The 12384-nt window shown below is 42.5% G+C and overlaps 1 protein-coding gene across 9 annotated transcripts in view; it reads left to right on the top strand.

Moving 5' to 3' along the window:
- The window catches only part of enah (ENAH actin regulator), a 140174-nt gene that overhangs the window by 47354 nt on the left and 80436 nt on the right, over positions 1 to 12384 (top strand). Inside the window, exon 1 of one of the 9 annotated variants that reach the window (XM_026194517.1) lies at positions 8588 to 9343. The exons of 2 other annotated variants lie outside the window; for them this stretch is intronic. In XM_026194517.1, coding sequence (XP_026050302.1) covers positions 9252 to 9343 — 92 coding nt within the window. In that variant the 5' untranslated portion in view covers positions 8588 to 9251. Of the gene's footprint in view, positions 1 to 8587; positions 9344 to 12384 lie in introns of those variants that run through there. 6 more of the 9 variants (XM_026194519.1, XM_026194518.1, XM_026194524.1 and 3 more) reach the window with 6 other exon arrangements.

Raw genomic sequence — 12384 nt, 5'->3', positions numbered from 1 at the left:
TTTATACCCTTTGTTCCACTGAGCACGTCTCCCTTCATTTTCATTTGGATGCTTGGCAGCATCAAAGTGATTTCCAAAATGTGTTTCACTGTAATAAGTGGAGGTAATGTAGCTAAATGAGTGATTTTAAACTGGTATTTTGTTCAATGTCCCCACATTCACAACACTGCAAATTTGACTTGGCATCCATCTGCAGATCACCTGCTGCCCCATTTTTCTTTTTTTTCTTTTTTTTTCTTTCTAGAATGGTTCACCCAGCAACAATGACATCATTGTCCAGGCTGGACATCAGAAGCATTGCAGGTCAAATGACAGCAACACAGAGTTATGCTCCCACCCCACACAGCACCGTGCTGTTCTGTTATGTCTGTACTTCAAACCTCAGACCTAAATCACCACTGAAGGCAACAAAAGCAAACTGCTTTATCTTGGAATTTTCACAGACCAATAAACAGTTTTGCTGTTAAACTCCAGATATTCATGTTGAATATATTTGCTACTTGGTTATAGCCAAAAATCATAGTCATTATAATTTTGTTCAGTAGTGTAACCTTGATTATTCAGTAACTTCACAAATGGCATTTATTTATCATAAAAATGTCTTTTGATATTTACTTTTTCCTTTGATGTTGATACCTTTTAACTCTTATGCCTAAAATCTGACGTGTGTGCCTGGTGCATTCTTACTTATGTGTCTAAGTTTGCAGTGACTCTCTTTATCCTTTGCTATTGTTTTTGATTTATGTATGTTTTGTTTTGTTTTATTTTTGTTGCATATGTTGTTTGTTTAATTTAAGACAAAAAAAAACAATTAAATGAATGAGAGGTAAAACTTGAGGGGGTAGGGACAAATAAGTAAATACTTCTGCCTACTCCTTTTCAAACAAATAATGGAATAATAGTTTGTAATGATTGTGAAGGCACATGTTTGAAATGTTTGAAATAAAAATGAACTGAACTGAACTATTGCTAAACAGCTTGTAATATGCTTGAATGTCATATAGCCATTAGCTGGAGAAGGCTTGGGTCCAATATGTCAGAGTGGATGACAGCAGAATTCAAACAGAGGACTTTTACATGGTACAAAACTGCTGAATGCTGAATCTCTTGAGTAAAACACTCAGTCGATTAGTGTTTTCTTTGTGAGGCACTTTGATCCTTTTTTTTTCTAAAACTGGGGTTTGTGCCACAGGTTGGTGCAGATGAGAATACCAAAATAATGAAAAAAAGTCCCCACCCAGCATCCGCCTTCTGCTGAACACTGTCGGTTTCAGGTTTTTCTCCTCGGTCCACTCATGTAAAATGATCCATGTGCCTTTCAGTGTACCTGAAAACATCCTGGGAGAGGTATGCAAGGACAAAGGCTGGTTTTTCTTCAGCTGTATTCCACTCAGTTTTGCCGTCTGTGCAGTAATGCGAAGCTATCTGTGTACTGCGGCAGTGTTCTCACACCCTGTGTGCTGTGAGAACCGTGACTATACTCGTATATTGTCTGGGATTAAATGGACCACTGATATCACTAGTTTGTCTTGTGGACAGACCTCCTTAGCAGTCTTAGCGTACCTGCCTGCCACTTGATCTGTAGCTTATTAGCCATTCATATCCCTTGAGAGACATGCATGTCTGTGTTTCAGCAGCAGGGTGTGTGGGGCTTTTTTGTTTTTGTTTTGGGTCCTTTTCCCAAATTACACGAAACTGCTTGATTGGCTCAGCACAAGAGGTTTCCACCATGAACCAGCTTTCTTGTCTTTTCTCTTGCTATATTTCTGCCCCTCTAGTCTGTCAGACTCCCTGATGTTCCTGGGAAACTGTTTGGTACCACATTAATTCATCTTCCTCTTTACTAATCACTAGTCTTTACAAAGCTGACTCAGTCACTCATGACAATATTGTTTGTAACTTTGTCTGTCATAATACAGAAACAAAGACTGTTGGCCAAGCAGAGACTAGCAGCCATGTAATTTTTAATTTTCTTTGACAGTGTGTACTCAGAGTTACCGTGACACTTTGATTGTCCCACACACCAAGTCAACTAAACTTAGTAGTTCATGTTAGAGATTTTCTTGGAAAAACAAAACCAACAGTAATAAAATATTTGATCAACTTCATGTAATCGTCAAAGTTTAAATTTTGTTGCTTTCAGCTAAAGTTCTTAACTTCAGTGATTTGTTTCCAAGCCGTACCAAATGCTCCTTTTATTTAAACTTTTTCATGAAGTATAACGGGGGTGTCTGTCCCTCAAGCCGTCCCTGCCTCTCTCACTTTGTTTCCAGAGCGTTCAGCCTTAGCTGTCACTATGATACACTCATTTCAAATCTATTTTCTAATTTTCCATCCTGCTCTCTCCTAAAGAAAATCTTCCACTCTGTCACCTTCAGCTTCTCTTGTCTTTTTGTTAGTGCCATCTTTTCCACATTATACAAGGTCTCACTACCATAAACTAACTCTACTTCTGTTTTGTCGCTGTTGCACCGGTCTCCTTCTCATTTACATATATGTATTCTGTCGTGCTTCCACTGACTTTCATTCCTCTTCTCTCCAGAGCATACCTCAACCTCTCCAGGCTCTCTTCCACCTGCTCCCTACTCTGTCTACAGAGCAGCGTTGTCGTGAACATAATATTCCATGTAGACTCCTGTCTGACTTTATCTGTTTTGCTGTCCATCACCAGAAGCTGTTGATTCCTGATGTAATCTCACCCCCACCTTGAAACCATCTGTCACTCCTGCTGTAGACATCGTCTTCTGTCATCATACATGCCCTGCACCACCTGCACATAGTTTTCTGCCACTTCTGACTCATCCACAGTTCCTCTCTTTACTCCCTTTCATTGTGTAGTGAATCACTTTTATCCATCTGTAATTACTACAGCACTTCTGATACAACACACTATAGAGAAGGCCATGCATCTTCCCACTCTACAAGACTGTGTTAAACAATCTATTGCCCTCTCTCATACACACCTCTGTACCTCCACAGGTATGTTGTCTGTACCACCTGCTTCCACTCATCATCCTCATCACCACTTTTTTTTTTATTTTTTTACCGACATTCCTTTTCTTATGTGCTTCTCAGCACACTGTCTTCACTTGTTAGTACATCTCCATCACTAACCTTAATCTGCTGTACATCCTTTCCAGCTCGATCTCTCTCCCTATCCCCTTACTCCAAATCCTTTTCTCCTTCCTTAGTGTTCAGCTTCACATACAACTCACTGTAAGCCTTGTCCTGTGCACTATAACAAGTCCCATTCAGACTACACATACAGCGAATCATACAAATGTAGGTATTAGGCTCAGAAGGCCAGTCATACCTCACTAAAAGCATTTGGAGTTTAGGTGTGACTCCATTAAGTTAAAGCAAGTGTTCACGACTTCATAAGAAAATTCCTGATGTGAACTGGGAGACTGGGGCTGTAGAATGATCCATAAAATGTTGTTGTGTTATGGTTAATTTGAAGCTTTACTGTCCAAAATTTTCAGTCTCAAATGTCCTGCCTTGATCTCTCGGTAATCCCAAAACTGACTTCTTCTAGGAGCTTTAGTCACCAAGTGAACTATTTTGAACATGGCAGTCTGCTATGAACGAAATCTCTCCAATACTCCTATAATACTCCTACATATGACAGTTTCAGAAAATTCTATTCAATTCAATTTTATTTATACAGCACCAAATCCCAACAACGGTCGCCTCAAGGTGCTTTATCTTGTAAGGACCCTACAATAATACATACAGAGAAAAACCCAACAATCATATGACATCCCTTTGGCGACAGTGGGAAGGAAAAACTCCCTTTTAACAGGAAAAAAACCTCTAGCAGAACCAGGATCGGTGAGGGGCAGCCATCTGCAGCAACCAATTGGGGAGAGAAAAGGAAGATGGGACAAAAGACATCCTGTGGAAGAGAGCCAGAGATTAATAACAAGTATGTTATTAAGAGGTCTATTAACACATAGTGAGCGAAGAAGAAACACTTAGTGCATCATGGGAATCCCCCATCAGCCTATACCTATTGCAGTATAACTAGATAGATAGATAGATACACAAAAAAATTAAAGCTCCCTTTCTTCCTCACGCTCCTCTCCTCTTAGTCAGCTATAGTTGTTTTGTTTTTGTTTTTTTCCCCCCCCTCTTGCCTGCTGAGGCAAAAAGTACTGCTGACCAGCCTGATGATGTCATCCTCGTCCCTCAGTAACACACGGACACACACCCACATTAGGAAGAGGAGGCTGTTTGTTGAGTGTAAATAGAGAGGAGGGCTGTTTCAGCACCAGCAGGAGAACTGCTACGATTGATACTGTACGTTTGATCATGTGATCTCCAGATTGGATTCATTTAAATTAGAAGTAGAAAGTAAATACTCATATTTGATGAAAACCCTGCTTTATTTGTCCATATTGAAGATGGGCTTAACTCATGTTACTTTAACTTGTTTAACTTGTTAACTTGTTTAACTTGTTTAACTTGTTAACTTGTAACTTTAACTTACTTTAACATGTTACTTTAACATGTTACTTTCTCATGTTACTTTAACTCATGTTACTTTCAACAAATACATTTTCTGGAATCATTGCTGGATCCTGTCACAACCTCTAAATATTAATTTCTAACATCAAAGGGAGGAGGACTTCTCTCCAGAGTATAGTTAATGATTAGAAATAAGTAAAAGTACCATCTAATTCTGTGATTTGACTGATTTTATACTTTTGTTTTTTTTTTGTTCTATTTCTTTGAAAAAGCCAAGGTAAATCATGCAGCTTTGGGGGATTTAATACTGGACATTTGCAAACAATAGAGGTCTTAATTCTTAATTTCATTTTCTACTGCCATTTATCCACCCCTGACTCATCGTTACTCTGCTCTGAGGAAACACTAGCTGCTCTGTTAAAATGTGTCACTGTGACCTGTGCCTCGACTCACAGGTGTCTCTACAATGTGTAAAGCTGGTGTGACTGAAACTTGACTTGTACTCTGTTGTGGACACAGACAGCTTAGTAGTCATTCTGGTTATACTACTTGTGCATGAATTACGTTGCCTTTCACACATGTATAATTGATGCATTGTAATTTAAGCTCTCCAGGAACAAACCCGCACAGTCATAAAAAACACCCTGCTTATGTAAAATGCTTATGACAGAAAATTTTTAAAAAGGAAAATGAGACTGGGCAAAAGCAGTTCAACGATTTTGTCGTAGTTAATGTTGAATAGTTTATCCACTAGAGGGCATCCGGTGGTATTTCAAACATCGCTACAACAACCAGCTGATCCGAGCAGTAAATGAGTAATCCACGACTTGTTGTATCAGTAACACAAGTTTATTTTTAAACAATGAAAATCTCATATTATCCCAGACGAACTACAGCTAACAAATGTTGGGCAAATCTCTTTGTGTTGTGTGCCTGGTTACATCAGCTGGTATAACCGGTATTTTGACATCTCCAAATACTGGTATCTCTGTCAGCCTTAGAAATCCTGCATCAGCTGGGCTCTGTTGATGACTGCTCAATATTTGTCTTCATTACTCACTCTTCTTGTATTAAATGTAAGACTTTGTGAAACTGACACTGTGGAAGCCGTTGTGGTGTAGCTATAGTTTGGGAGTTTTGTGGTATACAATCTGTTAGCATTGTTCTTTTCAGTGTATACAGTACAATGTGTGCACGTCGCTGTTTTATTTAGCTTTTGAAATAACTGTGTGGGACGTAGCTTGCGGTTTATGAGCTGTGTGTATGTTTGTCTGTGGCATTTGAGCCACCTGTACTCGGCAGCCTCCTGCGGTGACACAACCTGAAATGGCATCAGGCCTCGGGGGAGACGAGATGTGCTGCTCACTTCATCTCTTTCTTCTCCTTCTCTCTTTCTATTAGTAGAGCTATTTGCAGCATTTCTTTCTTTTTCAGAGCTTACACTGCTCCTCTTTTCACCTTTTCCCGTTTCCCTGGATCCCAGTATTACTAAAGGTTCTATACAACTAAAGTCTTAAAAGGCACATTATGCTTTTCCATATTTTTTTGTCCATTGTTGGCATGGTGGATGCTCATATTAAGTTGGCTGAAGTTTCAGCATGTGTACAGGTTATCCATGTGAGCCAAAAGCTCAGGCTTCAGAGTTGTTGTTTTTAAAAAAAAAAAAAAAAAATTTATTCATGTCTTCTCTACTTGTGGCTGTGATATTATAGAGAGGGATATCCCTACTATGGTCATCTCAGGCATGCAGCCACAGCTTTGAGAACAGCAGTCCCACCCACCTGCTGTTTAATCTTTCAATTTGTGAAACGGTGAAGCATAATCGGGTAATGTAAAGGCAGAGGTACTGCACCAAGACGCAGTTTAAGATAAATACATGGGGAAAAAGCTGAACTGCCAGTCATTCAAAGCTAATTAACTGGAGTCTAAATATAAAACTGCGGCGATGGAAATGACCAGAACAGGTGCCCTAAACAAGGTTTCCACACTTGCTGCACATCTATAAGCCTCTTGGCAACCCACCTCCACCCCTCCTCCTCCTTTATGCTGATATGACTGTTGTTTAAAGGCGTATCTGTTGTTGTTGCCTACGCTGTTCAGTGCTGGGTTTTGCTGCTGTTTTCTGTTCTCTGGAAGTTTTTGTAAACACACAGTTTGGAGTGTTTCTGAACAAAATAACCTCGCCTCTTTTGTAATTCTGAGAGTGTTGTTAATTGCCAAATTACAACCCTGGATGTTTTCAAAGTCACTACTGGCTGTAGTGATCAGCCAAAGTCATTTGTAACGGGTGTTCAGATAGAAATAACTGATAGCTTATTACAGGTGCCTCACACTGCCCTCTTCCTCCTCCTCACCCCTCCCAAATGGATTGTAATAGCTTGTGATGTGTGAGCATGGTTTCGGCAGCTTTTGACTCAGTGCTTAAGTGGAGTGTGACAAACTGCTCTCTGCATAGACCTTTCATTCGTCAAGCCCCGTTTTCCAGGGCACATGCTACCTCTCCCTTTAATAGTTCTGTCTTACACTGGCAGCTGTACTTTATGGACGAACCGGAATTTTAATGTAATTATATACGTCTTCATATCTATTTATTTTTTAATCTAAAGCTGTATATCGGACTTTATAAATGAGACAATGACAGCGTATGTTTGTATGCCTGTGTTGTGTTGAAGTGCTCAGTTTTTCAGTGTTGCCTCAGTGTCTGATTTCATGTGCTGAACCAAAGCGCATATATGCATCTCCTCCAGCTCTTGTTGTTCCGACCTCCAAGAGTACAGTCTGCCCTTGGAACCCTGTGTATTTTGTGTTTGTGTGTCTGTCTCAGTGTATTTTTTTTATACATTCTGTGTCCTGCCCTGAAAGCACATGTCAGCCCTTCTGCGCTGATAGAAATTCGCTGCTTTATTGAGGCTGATTTAGTGCCTGTCAAGCCAGCTGTCCAATGGGAAATAATTTTTAAAAAGTCCTTTATTTTCAGCTCTTGTAGTATTTACATCCACTTTTGAATTAGTTTGTAGCCTTCAGGGTGAAGCACGACTCTAATTTTAACCCTGAAAAAAAGGAAAATGTGTTCAAGTCGATCATTTATCACGACAGCTGCTCAGGAAGACACATCTTCAGGACTGGAAAAGGCACTGTCAATCATGTATAGTAGAAATACATTGATACATTTGTTTAAAATGGAAAAAAGGCAGAGGTTGTTTTTCTTGTTTATATTCATTTACAGTCTGTTCCTAAGGAAAAAGAATTTTTCCAATAAAGATATTGGATGAAAGTGTGATGAAAGGCACATATCTATCTCTAAATGAGCATGAAATCGGCCCTGCAAATTTATGAAACTCAATTCTAGACATAAATGCCCCAAATTGATTGGACACTGAAGGTGGTGAAAGGTTCAGTTTCCAGCTGTAAACTACTTGATAAGTTAATCTGGTTGGCATGTTTGTCCGATGGTTAGTACTGTCACTTCACTGCAAAATGATTCCTAGTTCAAAGCTGGGGCTTTTCTGGCAGGAGGTTGCGTGCTGTGAATCTGCTCTTCTACTCCTTTTAATACTTGTAACAAAACAGGGGGAAAAAAGACTCCCAAATTCCCAATTTAACATAAAAGTTGGCATAGCAACCAATACAACCTGGTACAGGCTGCAGAACAGCGAATCGCAGCACAGCAGGAAAGCCCAAATGTCGGCTGAAAATCCCCCCCCCCCCACAGTATATACAGATTCTACTTCACATGAGCCTTTATAGAAAGCTGTCGCATGTTCCATCCAATATTATGTTTGATTAGGAGCGCCAATGCGGGTCATTTTGACTTGTTAGGTAGATTCATAACGTATGTATGTTGATGTTACATTGTTCGGCACAATGCCAGCTGATGATAGCTGAAAGTGAAAGAAAGGATTTTAGCTGTGCCGAAGCAGGCCAGGACACTGAATAAAGAAATGAAGAACTTTGCGTGCTCGCTGCGAATGTCTGCCTCCTGTGACAACAGAGATGGAAATATTCGACTAATCCTTATTCCACATCCGCCATACATCACTACATCTGGCTGTTCACTCTCTTTAGTCTATTTATTTAGGAGAGTGAGAGAGCAGAGTTGGGTGGGTGGGTATATGGTGAGAGAGGGAGTGTGTGGATGGTCACAGCGATAAAGTAGAGAGGGAGGGGAGGGGTAGATGAAAGAAGGGGTGATCAAGTGAGAGACAAAAGGTATGAGATAGATGTAGCAGAAGCGGCGAGGGGAAGGAGAGCGACAGATGTAAAGGATACCTCCCTTCATGCCCCAGCCCCCGCTTGCAACCTCCTAAATTGAGCCGCTGTGAACTGCTGGATCCCGCCGTGTGGATTTCTCCACAGCAGCCTCTTCCACAGGAGCGCAGGAGTGGGCTGTGCAGGAGCCTGTTGCCTGGATACCTCTGCTGTCGCTACGGCGGCGAAAAGCCAAGACCAAAGCGTGCGCGTATTTGCTGGCTGGTGCCGCTGCCATGGGAAAAACACAGCTGGCTGACTGTTTAGACGGTTCCCTCGCTTGCCGACTTGCTGGCTGACTTGCTGTCGTCGCATGTACGCATAAGGAAAGAATCACCCTGAGAAGGGGGCTTTAAAGAGAAGGGGGAGGGGGGTGGCTGGCACCCTGCTTTGCATGATGAAGAGAGCTGTTTGGTAGCAGGGATATTACTTTGGCAAAATTGAAGCAACTGCAACAAGAGCCGGAAAGGGCTGGTAGGGGAGAAGTCACGCTTGGGGCTGGCTGAGTTACTTAAGCAGGAAGGCTGTGGGCAGCTATGCAGATCCAGTCTTCTGGTCCACAGTCCAAAGCCTCCAGCTTCATCCTCAGTCAGAGATGTGTACTGGCCTCCAAAATGGAAATCCACCGGTACGTATCTGTTGTCACAGACTTAGTCCTGCTGCTTTTGTGCTCTTTCTATAGGAACCTTAAACGGAAACTGCTGCTCACTTTTGATCGATGGGAAGAGAATGCCTCATGCTTCACCAGTGACAATTGTTGTTGATTTGGTGTGCTCTTATAAAGTTATCTAGTCAATTTCAGAATTAGGATCATGAACCAAAATCTGACATACTGAACACTTCAGCATGATTACAAATGATCAAATGAAACTTTTAACCCAGATTTATGTCTGTTGGAAAACTAGGTGTAGGTAAAGGGGGGCAGTAGTGCTCATTTCCAACTCTATACAGTGGGGCAAAAAAGTATTTAGTCAGCCACCGATTGTGCAAGTTCCCCCACCTAAAATGATGACAGAGGTCAGTAATTTGCACCAGAGGTACACTTCAACTGTGAGAGACAGAATGTGAAAAAAAATCCATGAATCCACATGGTAGGATTTGAAAAGAATTTATTCGTAAATCAGGGTGGAAAATAAGTATTTGGTCAATAAAAAAAAATACAACTCAATACTTTGTAACATAACCTTTGTTGGCAATAACAGAGGTCAAACGTTTACTATAGGTCTTTACCAGGTTTGCACACACAGTAGCTGGTATTTTGGCCCATTCCTCCATGCAGATCTTCTCGAGAGCAGTGATGTTTTGGGGCTGTCGCCGAGCAACACGGACTTTCAACTCCCGCCACAGATTTTCTATGGGGTTGAGGTCTGGAGACTGGCTAGGCCACTCCAGGACTTTCAAATGCTTCTTACGGAGCCACTCCTTTGTTGCCCGGGCGGTGTGTTTTGGATCATTGTCATGTTGGAAGACCCAGCCTCGTTTCATCTTCAAAGTTCTCACTGATGGAAGGAGGTTTTGGCTCAAGATCTCACGATACATGGCCCCATTCATTCTGTCCTTAACACGGATCAGTCGTCCTGTCCCCTTGGCAGAAAAACAGCCCCATAGCATGATGTTTCCACCCCCATGCTTCACAGTAGGTATGGTGTTCTTGGGATGCAACTCAGTATTCTTCTTCCTCCAAACACGACGAGTTGAGTTTATACCAAAAAGTTCTACTTTGGTTTCATCTGACCACATGACATTCTCCCAATCCTCTGCTGTATCATCCATGTGCTCTCTGGCAAACTTCAGACGGGCCTGGACATGCACTGGCTTCAGCAGCGGAACACGTCTGGCACTGCGGGATTTGATTCCCTGCCGTTGTAGTGTGTTACTGATGGTGACCTTTGTTACTTTGGTCCCATCTCTCTGCAGGTCATTCACCAGGTCCCCCCGTGTGGTTCTGGGATCTTTGCTCACCGTTCTCATGATCATTTTGACCCCACGGGATCAGATCTTGCGTGGAGCCCCAGATCGAGGGAGATTATCAGTGGTCTTGTATGTCTTCCATTTTCTGATGATTGCTCCCACAGTTGATTTTTTCACACCAAGCTGCTTGCCTATTGTAGATTCACTCTTCCCAGTCTGGTGCAGGTCTACAATACTTTTCCTGGTGTCCTTCGACAGCTCTTTGGTCTTGGCCATGGCGGAGTTTGGAGTCTGATTGTTTGAGGCTGTGGACAGGTGTCTTTTATACAGATGATGAGTTCAAACAGGTGCCATTCATACAGATAACGAGTGGGGGACAGAAAAGCTTCTTACAGAAGACGTTACAGGTCTGTGAGGGCCAGAGATTTTCCTTGTTTGAGGTGACCAAATACTTATTTTCCACCCTGATTTACGAATAAATTCTTTACAAATCCTACCATGTGAATTCATGGATTTTTTTTTTCACATTCTGTCTCTCACAGTTGAAGTGTACCTCTGGTGCAAATTACTGACCTCTGTCATCATTTTAAGTGGGGGAACTTGCACAATCGGTGGCTGACTAAATACTTTTTTGCCCCACTGTATACACTGAACAAAAACGCAACACTTTTGTTTTTGCTCCCATTCCCCATGGGATGGACGTAGAGACCTAAAATTCATTCCAGATACACAATATAACCATCCCTCCCAAACAGTGGTCACAAATCAGTCCAAATGTGTGGTAGTGGGCACATCTGCTATATTGAGATAATCCATCCCACCTCACAGGTGTGCCACATCAGGATGCTGATCTGACACCATGAGTAGTCCACAGGTGTACCTCAGACTGCCCACAACAAAAGGCCACCCTGGAAGTTTACAGTTTTTTGTTCTATTGGGGGTCTGGGGACCCAGAACCGGTCAGTATCTGGTGTGACCACCATTTGCCTCATGCAGTGCAACACATCGTCGCATGGAGTCTATCAGATTGTCAATTGTGGCCTGTGGAATGTTGGTCCACTCCACTTCAATGGCTGTGCGAGGTTGTTGGATATTCATGGGAACTGGTACACGCTGTCGTATACGCCGGTCAAGCACATCCCGAACATGCTCAATGGGTGACATGTCCGGTGAGTATGCTGGGCATGCAAGAACTGGGACATTCTCAGCTGCCATCTGCCCTGAACAATGTGAACCATGATTCATCCGTGAAGCGCACACCTCTCCAACGTGCCAGACGCCATCGAATGTGAGCATTTGCCCACACAAGTCTGTTACGGCGACGAGCTGGAGTCAGGTCAAGACCCCGATGAGGACGACGGGCATGCAGTTGAGCGTCCCTGAGACGGTTTCTGACAGTTTGTGCAGAAATTGTTTGGTTGTGCAAACCAATTGTTCCAGCAGCTGTCTGGGTGGCTGGTCTCAGACGATCTTGGAGGTGAACCTGCTGGATGTGGAGGTCCTGGGCTGGTGTGGTTACATGAGGTCTGCGGTTGTGAGGCCGGTTGGATGTGCTGCCATATTCTCTGAAACGCCTGTGGAGACGGCTTATGGTTGAGAAATGAACATTCAATGCACGGGCGACAGATCTGGTTGACATTCCTGCTGTCAGCATGCCAATTGCACGCTCCCTCATTGCTTGTGGCATCTGTGGCATTTTGCTGTGAGACAAAACTGCACATTCCAGGGTGGCCTTTTGTTGTGGGCAGTCTGAGGTAC

This window comes from Astatotilapia calliptera, chromosome 15 (assembly GCF_900246225.1).
Source record: "Astatotilapia calliptera chromosome 15, fAstCal1.2, whole genome shotgun sequence".
In the NCBI taxonomy this organism is placed as follows: Eukaryota; Metazoa; Chordata; class Actinopteri; order Cichliformes; family Cichlidae; genus Astatotilapia; species Astatotilapia calliptera.
The sequence above is the reverse complement of the archived record's forward strand: the minus strand, read 5'-3'. Positions and strand labels throughout refer to the sequence as shown.